Below are 27,362 nucleotides of genomic sequence, written 5' to 3' on the forward strand. Positions count from 1 at the left end.
AACAAATTTGAGTTTTATTACCCATTTCCAGCTAATTCAAGCTCACATGATGCCAAATAGTATTAAATTATATGTTAAACCTTAACAGGGTCATTAAAAAACAGATGGAATATCCCTCACTTGGGTCCCCAAAAATCCTTAAGATGATACTGGGTACAAAGACAGAATCAGAGCTAGAGGACGGTAGAGAGGATGAGAGGTTTAGATAGAGAAATAGAATAGACAGGGGACAAACTGAGAGGAAGTTCATTTTTCCTAGGACGCCCCTTGGAAGGTGGGAGCCCTGGGCAATTGCCCACTTTGCCCACTTTGCCCATGCCTCAAAACGTCTCTGCACAGAAGAAAGTTGACAGCCTTAGCTTCTTCCTCCACATTGAGTGGTTCCGAACATTCTGGGCTTCACAGTCCACGCACATTGGAGGATGCAGAACATGTATTCTTGTGTAGAGCCTGTGAAACTGGTGCAACATTTATTGATCTATTAATTTGTGTTTGCAGTTTTCTATATCTGGGTCAATTACTCAGAATTAGGAAACTGACGCAAGATCACTTCCAATCATGTTCATTGTGTGAGTAACTAGGACTTGGCACTGAGTATAAGGTTTCCCAAAGCAAAATCTGTTCAACATTTGCAAGAACTCAGACCACTTCTTCTATTAGCCATATGCTGTTAGCAAGACTCGCCTCGTGTGCAGACCTAAACTAGTTTACCATTTTTGAAAGGCCTGATATTTTTCTGTAGAAGTTGCATGCAAAATTGATATTACGGCCAAGAAACTGGGTGCAGGTTGAAATTTGGCTTTAAACGTTGACTTGGATCATTAAAGCTACAATTTAGTTCTAAAAATATTTGATGCTCAATTTTAAAGTAAATGTTAGGTTCTTGGTTCACCGCATGCAGACGTGGAACACGTGTCTGTGGAGCTGGCTTCAGCAGAGCGGTGCAGTATTTGCCTCTGTATCTGTTGAGGTTGTAGAGCCCTTGACCACAACCAAGAGCTTTAACCAAGATCAGCCTTCAAGAAGCGTCTTGAATTAAAGTTTCCCCTCAGCTCCCACACCAAACCAGTCCATATCTCCCAGCAGCCAGAACCACGAATAAGCATATGCACTGCAGGACATGATCACCCTGTCCGCCAAGCTGGTTGGCTGGACTGTTTGGTGGTGCTCCAACATCTGGCGCAAAAAGGCAAAAATAACAAGTCACCTCCTCTTTCTTGTGAATACTCTAGCGAACTGGAGATTCCTCAACTTATGAATGTCCCTAGTTCCCAAAATGGATTCAGGGGATTTATCAGCTTAACACCTGCTCCAGAAGTGACGACAAGCCATACATAGGTGCCACCCATGTGCGCTAACCTCAAGTTCTTTCTGAATATCGTCTGCGCTCTCAGACGTGGAACTCCGTAGTAATCAATTACGTCAGTGTGCTGATCTCTAATAATGGGACATTTTTAGATGCAAAAGAATCCATTCCACGGAAACAGGGAGGGAGGTGAGAGGGCAGTTAGGAATGTGTAGTTAGATAGACTACCAACCAGAAAGAGCATTAACAAAGGTAATGGAGCACATTAAGAGTTACTAAAAACTTAGCAACGCGTGTTACCATACATCGCAAGGCCCTTTGCTAAGGTTGACTGGTTACCTTCCTGTTGCTTATTACCCTGTTTGTGTGTTAAATTGGTGCTAATAAGATAAAACGTTTGCCCAGACAGTGTTAAGATATGCAAAAATGACAAAATAATTAACACTATTCCAAAATGTGCCACATTATGCAGCAAGATCCGCCTTTTCTTGCCATACAATTAATTAACTTTACGCATAATTTGGTCTTCCCCTACGGCATAATTCTAGTAGCCCTGGTCTCACAGTCACACGGGCTAGTATCATAACTTTGAAGGTGAATCCGTGGCATGCATGCTCCTGCTGTCCCTTGACATGGCATTACTGACCATGGTCAGAAGGCTGTAGGTTGTCCTAAGGGCCCTGGTGTGGCTGGATGGACCACAAGGGCAAGCCTGGGTGTCAGGAGAAAGCGTGAATGGCCCTGTGGGCAGATGGGAGTGCGTGAAGTGTTCTAAAGATATGATGTTCTGTTGAAGTCAGAAACTGGGAGAGTGACTGAAGATGAAGATGTCTCAAAGAAGATGAGACCGGTGTGCAGCTTCTCCTTTGGGCTCTGTATAAGTGGACCCTTCTGCCCCTGGCGGTAAGAGGTGGGGAGCAGGGCTCCTTCCTGCATCATGGCCTCCCCAAACACCATGAAAGAAGAGGCCCAAACAATCGTACATTGTTCACGGTTAAATAGCTTTGATCTCATCCTGGATTTAAGTGAAGGAATGTATGAATGAGATATATTTTTGTAGTGTGAGGAGATGTTGTCTAGTGTCTAAATTGACGAAAAACTTGGGTTCTAATCCCAGCTTTGGTTCCCCTTGAAAAAAAATTAATTCTTCTGTACCCACAAATTGCAAATATATGAAAGGTAATCATTAAGGTGTGAAAAGTAATTGTTTACTTGAACAAAAAGTGTAAATCTCCACTTGATGAGCACTATCCTGTTTCGCCTCATTGATCTTGTATTGTCTCCCAGCTCCCCCATTGTTGTGAGTACCACTACAATGCTTACCAATAATGTTTACAGAACATACTTCTACATTCATAAAGCAAACCTCAGAATCAGGTTACAACCACAGGAGCAAGATCCAAGGGTTTCTTCTTCCCACCTCAATCAGTTTACAAACCACTGTAACCAGATTTAAGTGTTTCCTTATCCTGCATCAATCAGTTTACAAACCATAGGAACATAATCGCTAAGGCTTTCTTCATCCCACCTCATAATGTGTTTTAAAACCATAGGAACACGATTTCTAAGGCTTTCTTCATCCCACCTCATTTTCCTTTTACAAACAACAGGAACCAGATCTAAGGGTTTCTTGATCCCGTTTCATAATCAGTTTACAAATCATAGGAACCAGATCTAAAAGCTTCTTCATTCTGCACCATAATCAGTTTAGAATCCAAAGGGATGCCATCTCTAAAGGCTTTTTTCAACCCACCTCATAATTAGTTTACAAACCATAGGAACAAGATCTAAGGGTTTCTTTATCCCACCTTAAGTTTACAAGCCATAAGAACAGGATCTCTAAGGGTTCTTGGTGCACAAGCAGCAGACAATATTTCCTGGATATAGGCAGCAGAAAAACTATTCACATTAACCTTCCTGGAGCATTAGAGATGTCATCCCACAACAGTCACAAGTCTACCTTCGCTATAAGTGATGCCACTAAAAGGTGTAAGAAATTTAATTTCAAATTGAGTCTAAATCATCAGGAATGTCACGGAGATCTCATAACAGTAAGGGATGTGTCACTTTACTTTTGGATGCTCACCTCACTAAGATAACTGGCACTCTAAAGGATGCCTCGCACAAAAGAAGTGCTTTGAGGTCAAGCTGGTTCAGGTGAACAGAAACATGAATGAGATATCTTATATTATCAGAGCGGAGTACCTCAACTTGATTGTAAATTAACAGAAACAAGAAAGAGATCTTACAGTAGGACAGATGCCAACTCCTTGCTGGGAATCATCTCTCTTACAGCACGCAGTGTCCTCTCGCGGTAAGTGGATTGGGACAGGAAGGGAAGTCGAAGGTCATTTCCCATCATGTCAGTAGTAAATTAATGCTTCTTGTTCATCCCTTGTGCTTTTAGAGATCTCACTTATGCCGTCTGATGAAGTATTACTAATGTGAGGTGAAATCTATCACACTCCAGGGAAGGAAGCCCAAAGGCAGATAAGGTGCATGGATGGAAACTGCGTGTTCAGCAGAGGGAGGGTAAAAGGATGTGATCTTCTGCTGCAGTGCACAATGTTATCTTAGCATGACCTGAATTTGGAATGAGCTTGTGAGCACGAACTGTTAGCCATCATTTATACACTCACCCTAAAAGATTTCAGTGTCCAATTTCTAAGAAAATCAACACAGCACCCCTGGAGCAAGAGGTCACTGTCTTTATTGGAAATTAGATCACATTATATAGCCTTTGACTCCTGATGGTGGATAGTTAGGCATGTTTTTCAGGGTTTTTTCAAGTTCAAATGATTTTATTGAAAAATGTCAAACAAATAAAAACACAAAGAAGGACGACAGTAGTGAAGTCACACTTTTTTCTTACATCTTCAGTTACTTCAATTGGATTCCAGCTGTTGGGATGCTCGATGCACTGTGAATGGGTAAGTACCATGCCCTGAATGTCTCACTGCTTATGAAACTGGAAACCTCACTTTTTATTTGACCCCATCACCATGCTGATCTGGCATGTGTGCAGAGGCTTTGGCCTGTCAATAGTAATGTAAAGGAGAAAAACCTATTCTGTGACCCGGAGGGTTGCACAAAGCACACCTGCATAGTAGGCTTAGGACTACTGTTGATGCGCAATGTGAGACACCCGAAGAAGTGGGGCAGCGTACCAAGTTTTGTGAATTGTGTCAGGGAGAGGGTAAGCTATTGACCCTCTCATGTAATGAGTCACTTTTATGTGGACCCCAGATCCTAGTGCTGGCATTCTGTGTGCATTTCAAATGCGCGTATGCGGGGTGAGTGGGCAGCATAGGTATAGCGTATAGTGAGAGATTGGGATCCACTTTGGGTGGCCTCTGGTTTAGCATGGCACAGGACAGAGGGTGGATGCAGCTTTCCCAGACAGTGATTGTGTTTTGAGTGCATTTCTGTGGCTGGAGGGTGAAGATCCAGGCACTGGAAGGAGGATGAGAAGGAGGAGGGAGACAAGGCTTCTCTTACCAATCCAATAAGGGTCTTTTTTAGCAAAGGCCTGCTTGGTTCGTTCTGTGCACTTCCATTTGGTGGATGGTAGGGGTGATGGGTAGGGCTGCGGTTTCTGCTGTTTTAGGTGTGGAAGTTTCCAGGCAGGGCCTGCCCTTTGGTCTGTCCCCGATTACTACTTCAAGTCTGATGACAGCCAGGGGCAGAAATCTCACACTTTATCCTGCCCTTGTTTTGGATACTCCTGCTTGGAGCCAGCATCACTGCTACCAGCTGTGAGAGCCATCGCCTTGCACAAAGGCTGTGTCCGAGGAACAGTGAGTAAATGACATTTGAAAAATAACCACCCCAAACGTCCTCTGAAACCTCAGACAGTGGATCCACATCACCCTCCCTCGCCCCACCCTCTTTGTGGGAAATATTATAAAAGAGGGATCTAAGCCCTGCCACTGATCGAGGAATGGAGTGCTCCGCTGAGTGCTCGGACTGGTGTGCAACCAGAACTGGTGTCTGCATGACAGCCAACTCCGAGAGGTGAGAAGATTATCACCTGAATTCTGAACTTTCTGTTTAAAGAGAGAGGATTTTGCCTAGAGCCTAGAAGCCTGCCTGCTAAGACAGGAAAGGAGCATGCTTGACCCCGCTGGAGGGACAGACTGCCCAGGCGAAGCCCAGTATTTTCATGGTTTGAGGAATAGTTAGAGTGAGCGAGAGGCTTCATGTGAGCGAAGGCAGTAGCGACCCGTGTGTGCAAAGTGTGTGCAAAGGGTCCTGCGGTCTTCCAAAATGTTTCTGATTTTACTCCATTAAGCCTTCTGCAAAAATCAACTCCTTCATTGCCAAAGTCAGCACCGTGACGGATCCAGAGGCAGCAACAGTCAAAGTTCTGAACAAGTTTGAGATTGGCCAAGGGCTGCACTCCTGCATCAGCGTCCATTTGCTCCAGGCCTAGGGAAGCCACAATTGCCGGAAACGAGAGTTGCCACTAGGAACTGCTACTCTGAAATTTTCCTAGTCTACCAGTTTCCAGTAAGGTCTTGGGCCATCACCACAGAGGCAGGAATGTGCACACATCTGTCCTTTATCAGTCCGAAAGCAACTCCAAATCACAGGAACTTGTAGTACTTGAGAACCGTGAGGACAAGAGCGAGTAGCAGACTGAGGTCTGCAACCTGAGCTAAGACTTTTTGCACTTAACCATAAGCAGTGAGGTGAATTGATGGCTGCATATTTGCATTGGGGGGATTGAGTAAACTGCACCTGCGTATGATAAGTGTTGTATCCTAGACAGTGCCTAATTTATAAATAAAAACGTGCTGGTGCCCAAAGCCCTCCTCTTAAACACATGGCGGCTGCAATTAAATGTGGGAAGCCATCTCTGGCCTCTTTAATCCATATAAAGCCACTCCCTGCCCCTTCAGCTCACTCTTGCAGCTTTCTGCTTTCTCCCATTGTGACACTTTTCCGTTTTTCACTTCCTCAGTCTTTCCCATTTGTGTCTTTTGCTCATAGCAAATGCTTTAGGCAGAAGAATAAGCCCCAGCCCGCAAAAATAAGTGCTGGTGCTCAGCACCAGAATCAACAAGCACAAATTAAGCACTGATCCTAGAGTACATGCTAGGGATTACAGGTGATGGCAAGTGGAGGATACAGGAGGGTATAGAGCCACAAAATCATAAATAGGATTTCAGCCTTGTGTTGCATTTCCCCCAATTGCGCTCTGTAGTATTAGATTATGCTTGTGATTAAAGTACTTTCTTTCATTCAAAAGATAAGCACTGGGTTTGACAATAAGTTATTTTGTCTTTTCGTTGACTTAGGGTCTGAGCTTTTATCCTCTACACTACCCCTTGAGAAGCCTTTGACTGCTCACACCTGCCATCCTGAGAGTCAACTGTTCCCCGGGACTCCACTGGCAAACAACCTCAACCACCACAATCGGGGCCCAAAGCCCCTGTCTGCCCTGTGAGCCCCCCCCCCCCCGAATGGGGTTCGACCAAAATCATTTGACTTATCAGGCGTGTACCTAAAGTCATCCATATAGAATCTGGGCCATTAGTATGTTATTGTGACATGCTATAACGATAAGGTTGAGAGTTGGATACAAGCCTACTTTCAAGTAACATTCCCATTTGCAGGAAAATACTAGATATTAGTAAGTGGTTGAATAAACTGAACAGGCAATAGCATTTGAAGTGAACAAGCTGTTTAATGGCAACCACTAGCTGTATACAAGACTTGGCACTATCAGGGTTGGTCCCTTTGCGGGTGCCAACTGACCATGTCCTGCAACAGCCTAATACAGACAACATCTTTATCGCCTAAAACTAAATTATTGCAACTACAAATACAATTGCCCCAAGCCCACAAAGTGCGCATAGAAATGTTATTTGCCTGCTTCTAGTTTCGTTCTGACAGCATTAGCCAGCAACAGACATCTCAGAAGGCATTTTCTCAGATATGTTCAGAGAGTTCAGAGGCAGGAAAAAAATCTCAAGTGTGCAATTGTCGAACTGATGTTAATTTGAATGGAAAAGATGTTGTTGACGGTGACCCAGAGCTCGTCCCAGAAACGACATATGAATTTCTGCCCACACATCATAAGCATCACACCACACCACTGTCTCCTGAGAATGCCAACCAGAGGAGGCTGGTAGTAAACCTAACTTTTGCATTTCTTGCAGCATCAAGTGCAGGCTGTTGATAGTCAGAAGCCGGAGTGAGCTACAGGGGACTTACCTTGTTTTTTACCGGGGGCTGCTTGTCCGGTAGGGCGGAGGAGCATCTCCCCCCCCTCCAGCAGCAGCTGCTGCCAAACTTTTGCAATACAAAGATAATAAACTATGTTTATTATCGGTGTTTGTAGAAGGGGTGGGGCCCACAGAGGGGGAGTGCTCAGCCGTCTCAGGCTGGCCAAACATACATGCGCACTAAGCTCTGTGCCGGGTTGGAGAGAGCAGGCAGACTCTCCCAGTCTGCCTGGGAGCGCACTGGCTGGGTGGCTGGGCACTCCGGCCAATCGAAACACTGCTGTCATGCTGCCAGCAGAATGACAGCAGCGTTCAGATTGGTAGACGGCAGGCTAGGAGCCTGTGCAGGGGGTGAAGGAAAGAGGAGCTGCGCGATGGGGGGGGGGGCGGGGGCGGATTGAGGTAATTTTTTTTTTTTTTTTTTAATACTAATTTCTCTCACCCAACTGGCCCCCCACCCCCACCACGCTCCGCTTCTGTTTTTTACTTTTAATGGTAATGGTCAAATCTTGGCCACGGAGTTTCAGGGAGTGGAATACTGCTAATGGGGTCAGAGGCTCAGCTATCTTGATTCTTCCTGAATATCTTGGGATTATGTGACACTGGCATCTCACATAGCTTTCATGAATTGGCTCATGTTAGGGGTGTCTGAAAGTTGCCCTCATTTAGCATAAAAAGTGCAAAACTTTAGGTAAAAGTTCAAACCTAACAGAAGTGCCCACCAGACTGCCACGCATGCTGCTGTGTAGTGGCAGGCTCTACGAAGCATAACTGGTCACCTTTCAGATGCTGACGACTGCAGTAAGGTCTGAAAATTGCACTAATGGGCTGAAACATTTGCCCGATCAGTGATAACGTGTAAAGAATGTTGAAACAATGATGTGATACTGCCACCAAATGTGCTGCATTAAATCACACAATATGCCTTTACCTGCTGTATAACTTGGTCAGCTGTGGCATACTTTGGTCCTCCTCTGTTACCTAAACCAAGGCGTCCTGGTAATTCTCTGTAAAACGTCCATTATTGTTATTAGGAATATGCTCGCTGGAAATATTAAAGGGTTTAAGTAGCTTTTTCTGCAGTATTAGATTTAAAAAAATGCCAACCTATTGTGACCTAGATTGAGTGCCTTAATATGAAAAAGCTGTGTCATTTACTCTCAGGTTGATAAGTGGTGAACTAGTAAACGAGTCAGCAGCACTGTCCAAAGAAGGCCTTTACTGTCAGTTAATGCCTTCTTTACGATTCAGCTTATGCAGCAGCACAACACGAGCACTCCATGCTCTGATATATGGTCAGCGGTTGAGTGGCCTGTACGCAGGATTCTTCTGTCTCAGAGATATTACAGTGCACAAGTAGTTAATGGACACCTTCTCTGATTGGTGCAGTTTATGGCAGGTAAAGCAGGACCTACCTGCAGCGGAGAACAGCACTGAATGCTCAGATAAACGCCAGCAACCTGCATTGCATGGTTATTTATATTCATGTTGTAAACAATCGCCAGTGGGTAAATCATGCCGCAGGCTGACAGCAGTGCAAGGGTAGGCCTGGTACATTACCTATCGGTGAGTACACAAAGTGCTGACAGAGGGAAATGCAGAGGACAGGCAGTGATGGGTCCCTGCAGCATGCTTCCTGGCAGAATATGAGAAGAAATGCACAAAGCATAGGTCTCCCAGGCAAGATTTAATCCGGAGCACAGAGCTTAGCTGAAGGGCTTTAAGCAGCGCTCCCTGTGGAGCCCCTAAGACCCAGGTGTAGCAGTAAGGTTCACAGTGTTTTTTGAAGGCTCCTCCGTCCTCTAAAAGAGAAGATGTCAAAATCCTCTTCCCGCCTTCCAGATTTGCTGGCTACGCTACCTCAACTTCCCTTTTCACAAATCTGGCAACATTCTTTCAACCAATCTTCCCGCTACACTTCAAGCGGATCACTTCACTAGAGAAACCGTCTATGCTTGGTCATCACTTCTACGTACAAATGCATCTGAGGAGGGGAGAGAGGGTTCCCCAGCGCACAGTCGTTCAGTATAGAGTAGCAAGGTCATGCCTGCCCAACTGCCTTCAGAAAAAACTCAATAACTTCCAAAGTGGGTAACTATCCTGCTTTTGAGATCTTGTGTGTGTGTGTGTGTGGGGGGGGGGGTGGAGGGGTTGGGGTGGCTGAAGGAAGGGGGCAGCAAAGAAGCAGCCACCATGGTGCTTGGGCTCCTCCCATCTCCTTTCTTAAAAGAACAGATAGTCTGTGTCCCTGGTGACTACAAAGGCTTGTATGCAACTTTTATCTCTTTATATCTTTATTTACGTGTACCAACAGCATTTCTTCTACTGAGCACATCTACTTTCATCTTGGTCGGCAGCAGCTGTTACAGAATTGCGGATAAAACGGAAGGAATAATCAAGTACTGAGCCATAGACCAAGTTCTAAAGGTCGCCTTTAGTCTATTCTTTGACCCAACAGTTGCACAGCTGGGCCTTGGAAGTCATGGGTGCCGCCCACACGGACAATGCTTAAAACAAACTCGAGCCATTCACCAGAAACCACTTCTTGAATGTTGATGGATTTCCTGATGCAACTGAAGCTGCAAGAGTTGAGCCACTGAGAGGTGGCCTGGCTGTCTATACGACTGCACCAGCTCCCTTCATAGTTTCATTCCAGTACCCACTTCTTTATTTCCATGTCCTGTCCTAGCAGAGGCCACTGTTCTTATAATGCCTCTGCCCTGCCCCTTTTGGGGCCTCACCCTACAAATTACAGTCATTGTACTTAGGCATTCCTCTATATTAGTTGCAGTCATTGTACTTAGCCATTTCTCCATACTGGTTTATAGGTCTGGCATTAGCCAAGATCTTTTGATTTGACTAAAATGATATACTGACTAAATTTACCCATAGGGGCTTTCAGCCAGCTCTCTTCAAGCATTGGTCTTTGTTGTGTCATTCACATTTCTCTTCCGCACAGCAAGCTGATATTGGTCAGCCCATTTTAGTATGTATGTATGTACAGGCATTGCATAGCGCAAACCTAGCTATGAAGTAGCAGAGAACTCTACAATACGTCAGGGGTTGGGAGGAATTTGTATGATTGTGTGCATTACCTGGGGATTACACAAATACACTTTATATTTCAACTTTTAGGCATGGGGAGATTAAGTGATTGGAATCACACGATGGTGAGACAAGTGTAGACATCAAAATTTGAGTCCTCAGGTTCCAAAAGTGGCACTTCTAACCACTGTGCCACATTTCCTCCGTCACTGGCTAGCTTCATCGTGAGAAGTTACCACATCCGCACAACACAGTTCCCTTCAGTTCAAGGGATTACGACGGCGCTTTATGAACTAAAAAATATTTTTTGCTTTTAGCCAATTTTTATTTTTAAATTGATGAGTGCCAGTCAGCTTCCTCAATAAAATGTTTTTCAAAAATCATGACAAAAAGAACATTGTCAAAGCCAAATGTTGGAAGCCGACACCAGACATACTCACTTTACCATTGACCGTTTCCACTTGTAATGCCTCTTTTTCAGCAAAGGAGCACTCAAGGTGAGTGCATTAAAATATACTGTAAGCTTGACCAGCCGCCCTTATGCACCCATCCACTGGGCTGCCTTAAACACACTCCAAACTGCTGGTGAGCTCGCGTTTCGTGACTGTGCCTCATGCGTGCTTTGAGGTCATCTTTGTCGTGTGTGCAATACACATGCACACTTCAAGATTAGAGTGAAGCATTCAAAGTCTGAGGTCAACAAACCACTCAAAGAAGACATATTAAAAAGAGAGCTCTCACAAATCTGAAACATTTGGAGGATGCATATTATTTCTCAAAAGTGACATGCTGGAGGGGCACTTGACTCTTAGATTAGTAGGGGTAAGGGTCAATCATATTTGGACTGCGGCAAAGAGGCAGAGCTTGGAGAAAGCCTTGGTTTTTTGGTGATACTCATTTGCTTTCAAACAAATGTTTTTCTATCAACTGGGAAGCCATATCACTGTTGTTTAAACCCTACTTCAATGTGCTGCTCACTCCACAGTGCCTCTTAAAATGAGAATCTATCACAGATGTGCCTTTCTCTTAACACAGGACCCTCAGGATCAAACATATGGATCTTCCTTATCCAGATCTATGAGCATCTCTACAGTGATGCGTTCTGCTACTTGCATGTGGAGTTCTGAAGCCACTACTGCTCACACTCGCACCCTACACAAAGCTCTTACCATTATGCAAAACACAATGCCATATATACACCATGGCTCTTTCAATAAAGTCTGTGGTGGTGGACAGCTTACCCCTCGTCTTACCTTCAAAGCTCCCGGCAAACAAGTAAATCCAAGTGACGGCCGGAACAAAGAGTAGGGTGAGCGAGGCAGCCAGGAACTTCCTTCGCCCCCTGCAGATCCCCAGCATCCTCTCAGAGTGGCGGGTCTGGTTCTAGGCAGGCAGCATGGCGGAAGCCCCCGCCCGCATGTCACCAACTGCAAGGAAGGAGAGAGCGAGAGTCATCACTTAGGAGGATCTATGCAGAGCTTCGACACCAACACTCGCAATAAGTAAAAAACGATATCCCAGTTGGAACGTCAAGTAGGCCATTATGTATGTTACTACAAAACTTTGGTTCTACTACCGAATATCAAGGCAAAGAATATTCAGGTACATGAAAATCGTGGACATAATAACGAAGGCAAAAATGTCAAAAGGTAAGTGCATAAAGAGCAAGTATAGATTTACTATTCCTAACTCCACATCTACGTACCTTAAAGATATATATCATCAAGGTACATATACCTGGAGTTAGTTACAGAATATCTATACTTCTTGATATTTTCAATTCAATATTTTGTCTTTGAGATAGATATATATATATATATATATATACCTCAATATTGTAGCTTCCATATTCAGGGGATATACCCCAAACCTCTGCCACTTCTATGGATTTATGGGGCTTTCATGATTTGGGCACACTTTTCACTTGCTTTTAGGATTTCTAATTTCCTAAAGTCATGTGTATCTGGTATTGTGGTGCTGGGTCAACCTTACAGTGATACATTATTACAACTGAACACATTAAACAGAACTATGCGTGTACAACTCAGAGGTACCAGATAAGTGCTCAACATACAGTACACAATACCTAAAGGTACACAAAAACTGAAGAACACATAGAAGAATAAACGCAAGAACACCCACAGTTCCACACTGAGCCTTTTTAAAGGGACAGAGTGAACATCACCAATACATCACAAACTCCCTTGCCTCTGGGTACTGCACACAGCCTACCTGGAATGAGGATACATACCTCAATCACTGCAGACTGCTAGCTACAGACACTAAACATTACCAAACCACTGAACAAGAATACGACAGAAACTGGCACAGGAAAGTAACATCTGTATCCCACCCAACTTACTGATGATGCACTCAAACAACCAGAAATTAGACTCTGGCCTGGGAAGTAATGCTCAAAGCCAGACAGACACCAAAACCCACCAACCACCGTGGCATACAAACGACTAAACATACACAGCGAAGTAGTCTGTGAAACACAACCACACTGCGAGGCTGTGGTGATGGTTGAACCCATGATGTATCAATGGCCTTAGCATCTCAGAGACCAGTTAAAGGCCCGCTCTGGTCTAGTTACCAGGCCAGGAAGGGGCACGCCCCTCCAGCAGAGAGCGTCGGGCAGATTTAGTGCAGCACGGTGACTATTGTACATTTATTTCTGACACCGTGAATCACATTGGAAAGCTCAGCCACACATTTTATTAGCTTCATTAAAAAAGCTATGACATCTATTATTTTAAGTTCTGCTTTGGAATGAGTGTCACGCGGATGCAGTCGGCGGCAGGGAGCAAGGAGGGATGACAGACAGAGGGAGACAGCAGGATGGGGGGCGTCCAGTACCGCTTTGGGGAACCACAGAAGAGCACACGAGTAGGTTAACAGTTGGTGGGGGGCAGATGAGGGACGAGTACACGGGTGATGCCAGGAGGGAGCTGTGAGTGTGCAGAGTGGGCAGGGGCGGTATTTAGCTCACTACTGAGAATCCGACGGGAGGGCATGAGCTCAGTCAGGGCATGTTTCCGATGAAAGCCCGAGGCAGTTCCATCTCTCACTTGAGGGGCCCTGAGACTGAAGGGGGGGCTGACCAGAATCTGGTACCGGAAGTGACCCTCATCCATTTCTTTTCCTTTTTACTAAAAGAGTGAGTGTCAAAAAATACTAATAAAAACTGTCACCATAGGAGGGAAAAGGGAAGGACTCAAACAATCCGTTGCCAAGTGCCAACCGCCATGTGCTACGAACGCCAACAACATTCCAACAACTATGTACACTAGCACCATCCACAACCAATGCCCCATCCATGCGCCAACAGAACACTAACACCATCCACAACCAATGCCCCATCCATGCGCCAACAGAACACGAACACCATCCGAAACCAATGCCCCATACATGCGCCAACAGAACACTAACACCATCCACAACCAATGCCCCATCCATGCGCCAACAGAACACTAACACCATCCACAACCAATGCCCCATCCATGCGCCAACAGAACACGAACACCATCCGAAACCAATGCCCCATACATGCGCCAACAGAACACTAACACCATCCACAACCAATGCCCCATCCATGCGCCAACAGAACACGAACACCATCCGAAACCAATGCCCCATACATGCGCCAACAGAACACTAACACCATCCACAACCAATGCCCTATCCATGCGCCAACAGAACACGAACACCATCCGAAACCAATGCCCCATACATGCCCCAACAGAACACTAACACCATCCACAACCAATGCCCCATCCATGCACCAACAGAACACTAACACCATCCACAACCAATGCCCCATCCATGCGCCAACAGAACACAAACACCATCCGAAACCAATGCCCCATACATGCGCCAACAGAACACTAACACCATCCACAACCAATGCCCCATCCATGCGCCAACAGAACACTAACACCTCAACCAATGCCCCATCCATGCGCCAACAGAACACTAACACCATCCACAACCAATGCCCAATCCAGGACTAACAGAACACTACACTATCCACAACCAATGCCCCATCCAGACGCTAACAGAGCACTAACAGCATCCACAACAAATGCCCCATCCATGCGCTAACAGAACACTACTCTATCCACAACCAATCCCCCATCCAGGACTAACAGAACACTACACTATCCACAACCAATGCCCCACCCAGGCGCTAACAGAACACTAACGCCATCCACAATCAATGTCCCATCCTTTTCACTAGCAGAACACTAACACCATCCACAACCAATCATCCATGCACCAACAGAACACTAACACCATCCACAACCAAAGCACCATCCAGGCGCTAACAGAACACTAACACGATCCACAAATAATGTCCCATCCTTGCACTAGCAGAACATCAACACCATCCACAACCAATGCCCCATCCATGCGCCAACAGAACACTAACACCATCCACACCCAATGCCCCATCTACGCACTAAAAGAACACGAACACCATCCACAATCAATGCCCCATCCTTGCATTAGCAGAACACTAACACCATCCACAACAAATGCCCCATCCATGCGCTAACAAAATACTAACACCACCCACAACCACTGGCCCATCTAAGCACTAACAGAACACTAACACGATCCACAAACAATGTCCCATCCTTGCACTAGCAGAACATCAACACCATCCACAACCAATGCCCCATCTATGCGTTAACGGAACACTAATGCCATCCACAACCAATGCCCCATCTATGCACTAACAGAACACTAACACCATCCACAACCAATGTCCCATCCTTGCATTAGCAGAACACTAACACCATCCACAACCAATGCCCCATCCGGGCGCTAACAGAACACAAACACCATCCACAACCAATGCCCCATCCAGGCGCTAACAGAACACTAACACCATCCACAATCAATGCCCCATCCATGCGCTAACAGAACACTAACACCATCCACAACCAATGCCCCATCCATGCGCCAACAGAACACTAACACAATCCACAACCAATGCCCAATCTACGCACTAAAAGAACACTAGCACCATCCACAATCAATGCCCCTTCCTTGCACTAGCAGAACACTAACACCATCCACAACCAATGACCCATCCATGCGCCAACAGAACAGTAACTCCATCCAAAACCAATGCCCCATCCATGCACCAACAGAACACTAACACCATCCACAACCAATGCCCAATCCATGCGCCAACAGAACACTAACACCATCCAAAACCAATGCCCCATCCATGCGCCAACAGAACACTAACGCCATCCACAACCAATGCCCCATCCAGGCGCTAACAGAACACTAACACCATCCACAATCAATGTCCCATCCTTGCACTAGCAGAACACTAACACCATCCACAGCCAATGCCCCATCCATGCACCCACAGAACACTAACACCATCCACAACCAATGCCCCATCCAGGCGCTAACAGAACACTAAAACCATCCACAATCAATGCCCCATCCATGCGCTAACAGAACACTAACACCATCCACAACCAATGCCCCATCCATGCGCCAACAGAACACTAACACCATCCACAACCAATGCCTCATCTACGCACTAAAAGAACACTAACACCATCCACAAACAATGTCCCATCCTTGCACTAGCAGAACATTAACACCATCCACAACCAATGCCCCATCTATGCGCTAACAGAACACTAACGCTATCCACAACCAATGTCCCATCCTTGCACTAGCAGAACACTAACACCATCCACAACCAATGTCCCATCCGGGCGCTAACAGAACACAAACACCATCCACATCCCAATGCCCCATCCATGCACTAGCAGAACAATAACACCATCCACAACCAATGTCCCTTCCTTGCACTGATAACTGGCAATGTTGCCTCTCATTTGATAGCTGCACGAATCGAAGTGAATAAAGAGTCCTTTGAGATGTGTTAACAACTATTACTTAGCTTTGAACTGCAGAGAATTTGTATAAAGCACTGTTCATTTTTGGCGGGTTTGTTGAATCCTGAAAACCCTGATGAAAGCATGTGTGTGTGTGGGTGTGTATATGCATGTAAATAGAAAATATAGCAGCAAGGCCACCAGGCCCCATCAGACCTGCTCATTTCTACCCCATCTGCTGAACCGACCGTATACATTTCTCTATCTTTGATTCTAGCTTGTGTGCCAGAGTGAAATCCATTGGCCAAAATTCTGTATGCCTCTGAAATGCAGAGAAAGCTCCTGATTGGATGTACCGTCACTGGTTTCTACCATTTCTCAGTTTAGGGTGGCACTTAACAGGGGACACCCCTCCTGGCTGCTGGAAGATGGCTGACTAGGCATGTGCCTGCCTATCCCAGGCTCAGCACTTCTATTCAACAGACATTCTCCAAGGGCCAACAAAATTCAATCAGGTGAAGGAAGTGTCAAGCCAACCACCCACCTGCCTACCGCCACCTTGGATATCAGTTTTTTCATTGAGTAGAAAGGTTTTCTTTAAAGACAGCAAACATGAACCATGGTGTTTTGGGGAACAGTGTGAAATCAGGACTCATTCTGCTTCCTCCACTGCCGAGGGGATGCCTTTAGAGCATCTTTTGGAGGGCAATGTGTGGGTGGCACTCACTTGCTTTATCCACTGCTGAGGTGACACCTTTAAAGCATGAACGTGGCTGCCTAGTTTCCCTTTTTCACCACGTTTCGTCAAATCTAGCCCAATGTAGTCTCTCTAAGCAAATATTAATCGTGCATGACTTCTGAACACGGTCTATCCAGCTTTCAAACCCAACTGTGAAGGATATGAGCTGGTGCGCGTTCTCTTGTCTCCACCAGCGTGGTTGCATCCACCCCACCGGATCCCACCCAAGCTTCTCTAAAGTGCCTTAACAAAACTATTCTGCTGCTGCCATTGTGCATCCCAGAGGCAGGATCCTGCTGTATCTGCAGACACAGGAGCTCATGGTGCCAGAGGACAGACATGTTGCTGTGTCTCTTTGTCCATCCTGATGATGACTCAATCCGGGATTGAAACGCCATCGCGGTTTAGAGACGGAAAGACATTTCCAAATGACCTTGTTCTTAGGAAAGAACGTATGGATTACAACTTGCCAACACTGTGATATGATGCTCTGTTACTCTGTCTTATTCACATATTTTGTCTACTGCTGTTCTCACTTGATCACTTTATTCCGGCTGAGCGCTTTTTTCTCTAGCGCCTTGTAGTCTTGGTCACCATCCCCTTTGAGCACCTGTGCGTTGTTCTCCTTGACTATTTCCCATGTCTCATGCTTAATGGTGTCTGAAAGTTGTAAAAACTATTTTTGCATATATGTTCTATTCTCATATTTTAGATTTTTTTGGTACTAATTTAATCTTAGATAGATTTTTTACTATTCTGCATTGCCAAATCGGCAGAGAACTATACCTGGCTGACATGGTTGTTTTAAGACAGAGAACAGCTTTGTCATTGTGGAATTGTTTTTTTAAAAACAGCACTGAAAAAAGAAGAAATGCTGTTTTACGCATCAATGTAACTATTTTGTTAGGAAAACTATATATATCTCAAATGAATTCAAGTGTGTGAATTACGGTAAATAAATCACAGTGAAGACCTCTTTCGTGTGACAACCATTCAGTAAGAAGGCTTGCCCAGGTAATGTATGGGAACATCGTGTTAACTTTTTAGCCAACAACATTTAATTAAAGACTGAGTCCCCTATAGATAAATTGTAAGTCTGGGGCTGACCTTGTTTAAAAGTGAGAGTAACGCCGATCTCAGTACTTGGATTTGAATTCACCCTGAATAGGCGGCTTGTTTATTAGTGATAATATGGATTGAGACAGCGGATTGCAAGGCACGTTGATCTTGGTACTCTACGACCTCAGTTATGGGTGACCCGGGACTTAGAATACATAATGTGTTGATAACTACCACATATTATGCGCACAAGCGGGGCCCATGATGCAGAGTGCGGCGCCGTCCGCACGAAAATCCGCATGTTCCGGTTTTTACCCGGCCTTTTGCCCCCATTAAATTCTGTCAGGTTTGACCAGTCGAAATTTAATGATGGAAAACTTTGAGCGTCCAGTAATTATCAGGCTCGATAAACACCACACAGCTTGTAATTGTAAACTCTGCACAAACACGTGCTGCATAGGTAATTGTAACAAAACAAACTGAATCGAGGCCTAAAAGGAAGTGAGGCTAGAAACTCCAGCTTGATGATAAACGCATGGGAAGAAAGTTCAGCTTACATTGTTCCACTCCTACGAATCTTTGTAAAAATCCCAAACATCATCTCCAATTATGCACTTTAATTTAGCATGTTTGAAAAGGAAGAAAATGACTTCCAATTTTTATGGCACTTCAATAGTTGCTACATTAAAATGAAATCTCGTTCACTGAATGGATGATAAGGCAAGGTCAAAGTTCAAACGATTTTGCTTTCAATAGGTGCCTGTAAATTCGTTTGAAGGACCTCGAAGGAGGACTGTCTTACCTGTCATTGTCGCATATTTTGGACACTGCAACTTGAATCTTTGGGTCGTATTTAAAACATACCTTTCATAATGCTATCCCTGCCTCTTAGGACTGCTCTTGATCGCAACATACATGCAGTATGGCACTTATAACACCAGTCTCTCGTTTTGCCCACTCCTCTGCGGGTTGTACACAGGAAAAACATTTGAGATTGCTCAGCTTTGGTGGAAAAGAGTTTAGGCGGAGACAAGAAAGGGCAGCTCTATCACTATGTCTGTTTTAGCGACACCTTCTCCTTCCTTGGGCATCTTGGGAGGTGCCATGTCCTCTCATGGTCTAAATCTTGTCATTAGATTTGCTAACATACAAGATTGCCATCCGCACTTGCATTTTTAAATGCCCAGCCTCGTCTTCCATGTCCCCGGTACACCTCTACCAAAGATGTAGATGACAAATGAAGGACCTCCTGTAATATTGAAAAGCCGGTATCTATATAAGGCAAAAGTCAGCTTACAGTGTTTCAGATGCATCGTGGCACCTGCGAACTCCCAGAAGCCTCCTACTCCAAGACACATGAAAGGAGGTGTGGCTGTTTCTTCCATGACCAACACCTCCCAGGTGGCTAATGCTCCTGGCAACAGTTCACTACTCAAGGCATACTGGGGAAGTGGTGAAGGATACTTACTTCTTGGGGAAATTGGAGACCTGAAAATCCTGAAATATCTAAGAACACACACTACTGTCCTGGCCACCACCTAGGTCTCTTCCAAGCTGCCTGGCTTTACTCCATCCTCTTCGAACTGGCCAACCCTACATAGTGTGCTCGGGCTAACGTCACCCTGGACAGCAGCAAGGGCGATGCTGCCAATGAGTTTGCTTTCTCTTTTTCCAATTGCAGCAGTCTGACCACACTCTAAGTAATTAAAATTAATTAAACTAGGCCATAATAGCTAGATTGCGCCAAACCAGATTTCTGAAACCCTTCACCGTGCAGTTATTTTAATAGAAAAACTGGATTAAATATACATTTGTCCAATGCAGCGAAAATTAAATATAAAGAAGAAACTTGGGACCTAATCATAAAAAGTAAAAAATAAAAACAATGCTGTAGCTCTGGCGCTACGGACAACGGCAGAATCCGCCACACTTATTGATAACACAGGGAGATGCCAGCGCCATCTTTTCTTCACCTTCCAATTACTTCGATGGCCTTGCTGGAAGGGCGATTAGAAATCCCCGAAATAGCCGATGGAGTGAACAGCCCTGGCTGTCAGACTTGATGGAATCATATTCCCCTTCATCAGAGTATATTAAGACTCAAAACAATTTATGTCAATTTACTAAAGCACTGACGATGCTGTCAGACGCAAAAGCAGTCTAGCCGAGAGCTCAACTTTCTTAAATTCATTAGGAGATGATGGAAGGAGAGATCATCCGGGTTAGTTAGCAGCACGCTCTTCTGTTCCTCTACCCTCATCATGCGGCTGTCAAGCCTAATGCAATCAAGGAAGCCACTAGGCTGGAAAAGAGACGCAGTCTTATCAATTTGCCAATTTACTCGCGGGTCGCTGGTTCGCAAGAAGCCAGCTGTGTCGGAACAACAGCAATATAACTTGTCAGGATCCATGACCCGTCCTTCTCACCAGGTCAGGACGGCCATCGGAAAATGTGTTTTTTGACAGCAACAAATTTAGCGATAAACACTGGAGAATTTCTTGCCGTTCCAAACCCGGCCAAATGCTTCTCTGTCGAAGCAGTTCAGGAAATAATAAACCCTCCTTTTAAGATCTTCTCCCTGAAATCTCAGTGAACCATTCACAAAGTACATAACTCATACCGTTAGCGCAGTAAGCATGTTCTGATAACGACCACCTTCCCCCGGAGGAATTGCATTTCCCGATAGGTCATACTGAATGAAGGCATTCCTGTTACAAGATAATCACTCCACCATCCCAGCTTACCCCACCCTACCCTAGTCTCTGGTTATCAGAACATTCATTTGAATAGTTCGTAGTCCATGGAGTTCTGCGTTCTTATAGAAGAACCACCTGAAAGGAACATGAGACCTTTCCACACTGCTAGGCTTTTACTCATCCTAGAAGTAATTCCCCGAGGTTAAACGTGTACATGCCTGCTCAATGTACTGACCTGCCCTGTCATACATCTTCCCGCGCACACAATTTTGGTGGGAGGAAGAACACTATGCAGGGCTTTGTGGCACACAACACACTCCAATCAGGGTGCAGGGCTATCCACACAAATGTATTATAATAGGTTTGAAAACCCAACCATGTGTCGAGCCAAAGGAGGCTTTGGGATCTGGATAGTTGGTTATTGCTAGTTACGCAGAACAAGGTAGAAAGATTTTGTTTTAAGTTTATGTTGACAAGAAGGCAGCCTTAAAAGAAGAGGCCTCCTCTCTAAAATAGTTGTCTCACTTTTTTTGGAAGCAATCCCTGTCACAAGAATTTTACCCTCCAACCTCTCATACCTGCCCTCCCACCACAGAGAAGCTACTCAGAACAGCTACGGGTAGCCGCTACAGTGAAAGTGAGTTTGCTCCTCTGTGTCAACATACTCTCTGCATTTGCCTCTCGCTACATTTCCAGAATTAGCCTCTGTGTGCAACTCATTCTGGTCCTTTGGAACTGAGACACTGCCCCAAACCATCTTATAGTCCTAACGAGCTAAGACACTAGAGTTGAGGAATACAAAGGCGTCTTAGGGAGAGTTTTAGTCTATGTGGCGACGGCTATAGGCTCCTGGCTGTCCTCTAGGACCGTCGGGTCCCAATCCTCCCGCTATGGCTTTGCTGAAAGTCTCAAGGCTATGGAACAAAGGTGCAAAACAGAATGTTACAACATAAGTGCTATCAAGTATGTGGTAGGTTGCCTGGCTGCTGGGTTGTGGGAGCAGGGAGACAACTCCAGGTCATCTTTGATGGTTTGGCCACAACGGACTCCATACACTTACTCTTGGTGAAAGACACCCCCCGAGACATGACCAATATATTTTTGCCACATCTGCTCACCTCCTAGATCTTGTCTAGCTCTTATAGACCCCAAAGACAAGGCACAAACAAAAAATAAAAGTATGCCAGTTTTTACTGACAAAGCCCAATTTAGCATCATTTGATTGCAAACCTGGAGATTAAATTTGATGACAACCTGTATTTTAAGCCTCAAGTTAGAACCTTGGTGGGCACATGGTTTTGGCATAATACGAACGCTAAAAGGTTTCTACACTTCTTGTCCTTCCCGGCAAAAAAAACTTTTTTCCAGGCCAGGGTAACTTATAGGATAGATTATGGCAATGCCTTGTATTTTGGAATACTGGGACATCTGTTGGACAGGTTTCAAGTAGTCCAAAATGCAGCAGTCCAGCTCCTGTTAAAGGTGCCAGTCAGAATGCTGATCTCACCCTATCTGCTTGCCGTACATTAGCTTCCCATCAGGAAAAGAGTTAGGTTTAAGGCTCTCGCTATGGTGCATAGGAGCACTATAGCAAACTGAGGCTTCCTATCTTAGATCCAGATTCAGATTCTACTCGCCTCCCAGAAAGTTGAAGTCTGCTAAGAGATTATTGCAGTGACTCCCAGAATCCAACGTGCCAGAGCGGGAGGAAGGTCTCTGTCCTACCTTGGCGCAGTAGCTTTCCACCAACTATCTCCGGAGTTGTGCGAAGGGAGTAATGCTGCAGTATTTAAGAAAAACTTAAAACCTGGCTTTTTGAGCAGGATTAATTGCATTCTGTCCTATGTCGATTTAGCGTCGCGCTGGGACACTCCTTGGAGTAGCTATGCACGATATAAAACACTTTCATCATCATCAAGCAAGAGATGAGAAGTGCAGATGAAGGCAGTGGAGCCACTGACATACTGAACCATGCCAGGCCGGGGATCTCAGTCTCCACGCAGATTTCCATTGGTGCAAGAGCATCAGCGCAGAAGACCATCCGCAGAGAGGCGAGAGAGAAGAGACCACTCTGGTCCAGGATTGGGTCAGGCTCCAGGGACACCAGCACGGTGCTATCGCTCAATGTATGCATTGAGTGCACCTCAATACATTCCTCAGTATCTGAAGAGTGAGGTTGAAACTCAGGGCCAGATGTATGAAAGGGTTTCACCTATTCTGTGTCTATGGAAAAATGCTTTAATACATATGGCCCTCACTTCTTCAAAGCTCTCTCCTCTCCAACTACTCGTTGACTTTATGCTGGCCCTTGACATTGTTCAGCGCTCCGCTGCCTGTTAGCCAAGGTTGCACTAAAGAACCACCATACACATACATAAATTCCTGACCAGGGGCGTAACATTTGCTGAGGGGGGGCGGGGGGGCAGGCTTAGCCATTCTGGAGGGGGCCCCACAGCCCCTACATGAGTGCAGGGGGGCCTTAAGCACATCTTGCAGGGGGAGGGGCTCCTGTTTTGTTACGCCTCTGTTCCTGACAGATTCGAGTTGGGATATTGCTAGGTAGTTCGGAAGACCCCCCAGTTCAGGGAAACTTGTGCTTGCTGGTATGGACTTCCAAAACTCCTGCTCCCCTGCTCTCCTGACGCCTGCTTTCAACCAGACGAATATTTAACGTATAGAGAGCAGGGTGTGGGCATCTGTTTGGCACACAGTTGGGGAAAGGGGGTGGATGGTCACTGATGGGTGGTTAAAATATCAGATGAATGCCATGAAGATGGATGGAGTTAAAATGCCACTGATCATGTCCAACAGGCACAACTGCACCCCCCACCCCCAATCAATGTCCTAGTACCGAATCTCTCTCTCCCCCGACAAACCCCTTGCAGATCTGAAGCACCGACTGCAGGGTAGAGCCGCAACGCTGCCTCCCTGGAGTCTTACAGAAATGATGTCTGCGCGCGAGTGGGCGGCTGCCACACGAAGGCATTTTACAGTTTTTGTTGTGCACAGTGCATCGCGAGGGTTTCTTGTATTACACAAAAGTCAAGCTCGCAAAGTGAATTCGTGAGATGTCCCCTATCCTTTAACTAGCTTACAATACTCCTGCCCCCTGCGGGCCATGACGGGCACTGCAGGGAGAGCTCCACGCCACGGCAGAGGGGATGCGGCGGAATGAGACGAGAATGTCAGTGGGAGGATGCTGGCATCTTCATCCAGGGGCCTATTTGCCCGAATGCACCCAGAAAAATAAATCCGAAGGAAAGAGTGGGAGAAGACAGGGCGAGTCAGATCGTGCACAAAGGGCTCCTGTTAATGCACTCGTTAACGGCCAGACCTGCTGTATGGCAGAAACTAATAAAAGGCATTTAAATAACCGAAGTGAACTCACAATACCAAACATCCAATGCGCAGCATTCATGGACGCAAGGGTGTGGTAGAAAAGCGGCTGTGCTTCAAGCGGCAAGATCCCAGCTCACGAAGACGCTTCGATTCTGAGCATCAGCAAAGTGTAACCTGAGAGACAGCTCCGCTACCTCAGGCCCCGAGATGTAAATTCCATTCACCCATGGATCGCTCGATCTGATGCTGAACCTGGGAGTTCTGTGCAATCTTAGAGTTGTCTGTCTCCTGGTGCAGTCAAACCAAGTTTGTTCTGTGTAATTTGAGGGACAGTTCTGCTGTCTAAAGAACGCCTCTATGATCTGTGCAACCTGGGCGAGAGCTCAGCTATTGCCAAAGTCCGTACGTTCTGTATTACTTGAGACTTAAACGGCTGTTAACAGGCAAAGAGATTATACAAAATGTGAACTTCACATACGAATATACTGATTTATCATCTATGGGTAATCACAATATTGAACTATAGAAGGAACTCAAGTTGAGTGAAAATTAATCGGTTACAGTAAATGTTGAAAAAAATACTAGTTTCGGCTGTATTCTTTCACAAACCCCCAAATAAATACGGATAAACAGCTAAAATCAGCAACATAAATAGCTATAAACACAGAAGGAAATGTAAATAAAAAAGAACGAACATAAAACCTGGCTGTGAGCCCTAGTCACGGATCACGGGGACACATTATCGAGACAGCTGATAAACGGTACAAACGCCGCACTCAGCTCTCTGGGGCAGAGAAGCGCATTTCAGAAGTGGAGCGTGTTTCTCCTCTGCCAAGGACACAGCCAATGCCACGCCGGGCCCTCACGAGGCAGCCTGCCCATGTGCTGCACCCCTGGCAGACTTTTCAATGCCAACAGTAATTGGCGAAGACTGAGTAGCAAGGGGCGTTCATAGAATAACATGTTGCCTATTTTGGTATTATTTACTTTGTTAGTTTTTAGTAGTTCACATAATTCTTGTGATGTTTGCTACGGCATTTCTACATAAATTCTGCAGTAGTTTGATTTCTAATAACACTTATTGAATACCAGTCCACATTTCTTGTGTGCAATTGCTTCAGGAAAAGAAGAGGGGAACTTTAGAAATCTTTGTTCTCTGGCAGGTAATGCCTGTTCCTAAGATGGGTTCCTTCCAGGCAGGTTTGGGAGGCGTCAGTGGGTACCACCTGTCCGTTTCCCTCACTCCACCTGCACTTCCTGGGGACTACGGGAATTCTACCCAGCGTGCCCAGGACCTGCTTGGCATGCAGTGGTGCAAGACGGAGGATAGTTGTGACCTCTTATGTGAATGCCTGAAACATCTGTAGGACAGGAGGGATGGCTCTAACTTGTGATCCCAGAGCCTCTTATTTCTGTGTCTTCTGAGGCCTGGCGATCTGTACACCCAGAGGCTCCTGGTCTCTGTAACCTGAAAGATAGCTGTGCTGTCCGAGTCATCCGACCGCACGGTCTTTGTAGCCTGGCTGATAGTGGTGCTTCCCAATGTCTGACCTTATGTGGTAGCTCCACTGCTTCAAGACTGATCTGCAGATGATTATGATGCTTGAGGTCTACAGCTGAGAATGACTTCTGGTACGTAAGGTTTGGACGCGTCCATCTTGTGTAGCTCACAAGGCAGCTCTGCTCTCAAAGCCTTGAAATGCTTCCCGATGTCCACATACCAGTAAGATCTGAGTAACCTAGAAGATAACTCTAAATTCTGTACCCGTCTGTCTCCCTTGAATTGTAGTTCTACTGTTAGACCACAGCCTACACCTGTAACATATCTGTAACAGGAGGTTTTGTTTTGCTGTCTAGCTGTAACACCTGTAAGATCTGTGTAACTTGCTTCATGAGCCGTTAGCTAGTAGTTTTTTGTCTCTTGAGTGACAGCCCCAATGTTCAAGCCACATGCTGTCATGTTCAATCAATCACTCAATCAATCAGAGTATTTGTAAAGCACACTCCTCACCTGTGAGTGTCTCAAGGCGCTGAGGGGAGGGGCTGCTACTGCTTGAACAGCCATGTCTTGAGGTGTCTCCTGGAGGTACGTAGATCCTGTGTCTGATGCAGGTGGGTGGGAAGAGTGTTCCACGTCTTGGTGGCGAGGTGGGAGAACAATCTGCCACTGGCGGTCGTTTTGTGGATGTGTGGGGCGGTGGCGAGGGCAAGGTCAGCGGAGCTAAGCTGTCGGGTCGGGGTGTAGAAGGAGAGCCGTTTGTTGAGGTATTCTGGTCCGGTGTTGTGCAGTGCTTTGTGAGCATGGGTGAGGAGTGTAAACATGACTCTCTTGTTCACAGGGAGCTCAATCAACTTTTTTTTTTTGATGGATCAGACGGGGGGGAATGGGAAGGCACTCCACATCTGAGCTCTCATCAATCCCATCTGGATGCCAGCATTATAGCTCAGCAACTTAAATGTGTGATGCAGAAGTATGCTGTGATTTACAAGTCAGAAGTTGGATCCCCAACAAGGGTTAACAAGACTTTCAGCCATATATGGTAGGTAAATTGAGTCTTATTAAATTGGATAAGATTAACTGCTTGTCACAGCACACCGAAACAGCAGATATCTAGTTTGAAACGCTATGTAAAAAACATTATTCTTTACATCATCCCCTTTAAGAGCTCACGAGTTTGCTTCTGCCCTCACTCTGTGAATGCATAATACATGTGCACATTAGTGACACAAATCCAAACCAGGAGGGTTCTGCTATGATGTGTGCCTGAGTAACTAAACATTAAGTTCACACCAAGTCACAATGAAAAGGTCCTCTCCTAAACCACATTGAGAGAAAAAGCAAATTGAACCCCAAACTTCTCAACAATTCATACAACCTGCTAAATGCTCCACATCAGGCGTAAATGAACATCATCAATTCATAATTATTTCAAAATAGTTTTAGATCTATTTTTACTTTTTTACTCTGCTTTTGTCAATTCAAAACATTTTTTAATTCGAATTTTTATTGCGTGCCTTGTTTTTCATTTTCTTCACTTTTTCACTGTCTCCTCTTCACTTTGTTCTTTTTTCAATTTA

The 27,362-nt window shown here is 45.4% G+C and overlaps 1 protein-coding gene across 3 annotated transcripts in view; it reads right to left on the reverse strand.

Moving 5' to 3' along the window:
• Window positions 1-27,362, reverse strand: part of LARGE1 (LARGE xylosyl- and glucuronyltransferase 1) — a 755,508-nt gene that overhangs the window by 533,622 nt on the left and 194,524 nt on the right. For all 3 annotated transcript variants that reach the window (XM_069227932.1, XM_069227934.1, XM_069227933.1), the window contains exon 2: window positions 11,835-12,008. In XM_069227932.1, coding sequence (XP_069084033.1) covers window positions 11,835-11,940 — 106 coding nt within the window. In that variant the 5' untranslated portion in view covers window positions 11,941-12,008. The remainder of the gene's footprint in view (window positions 1-11,834; window positions 12,009-27,362) is intronic.

The sequence above is a fragment of the Pleurodeles waltl genome, chromosome 4_1 (genome assembly GCF_031143425.1).
Source record: "Pleurodeles waltl isolate 20211129_DDA chromosome 4_1, aPleWal1.hap1.20221129, whole genome shotgun sequence".
In the NCBI taxonomy this organism is placed as follows: Eukaryota; Metazoa; Chordata; class Amphibia; order Caudata; family Salamandridae; genus Pleurodeles; species Pleurodeles waltl.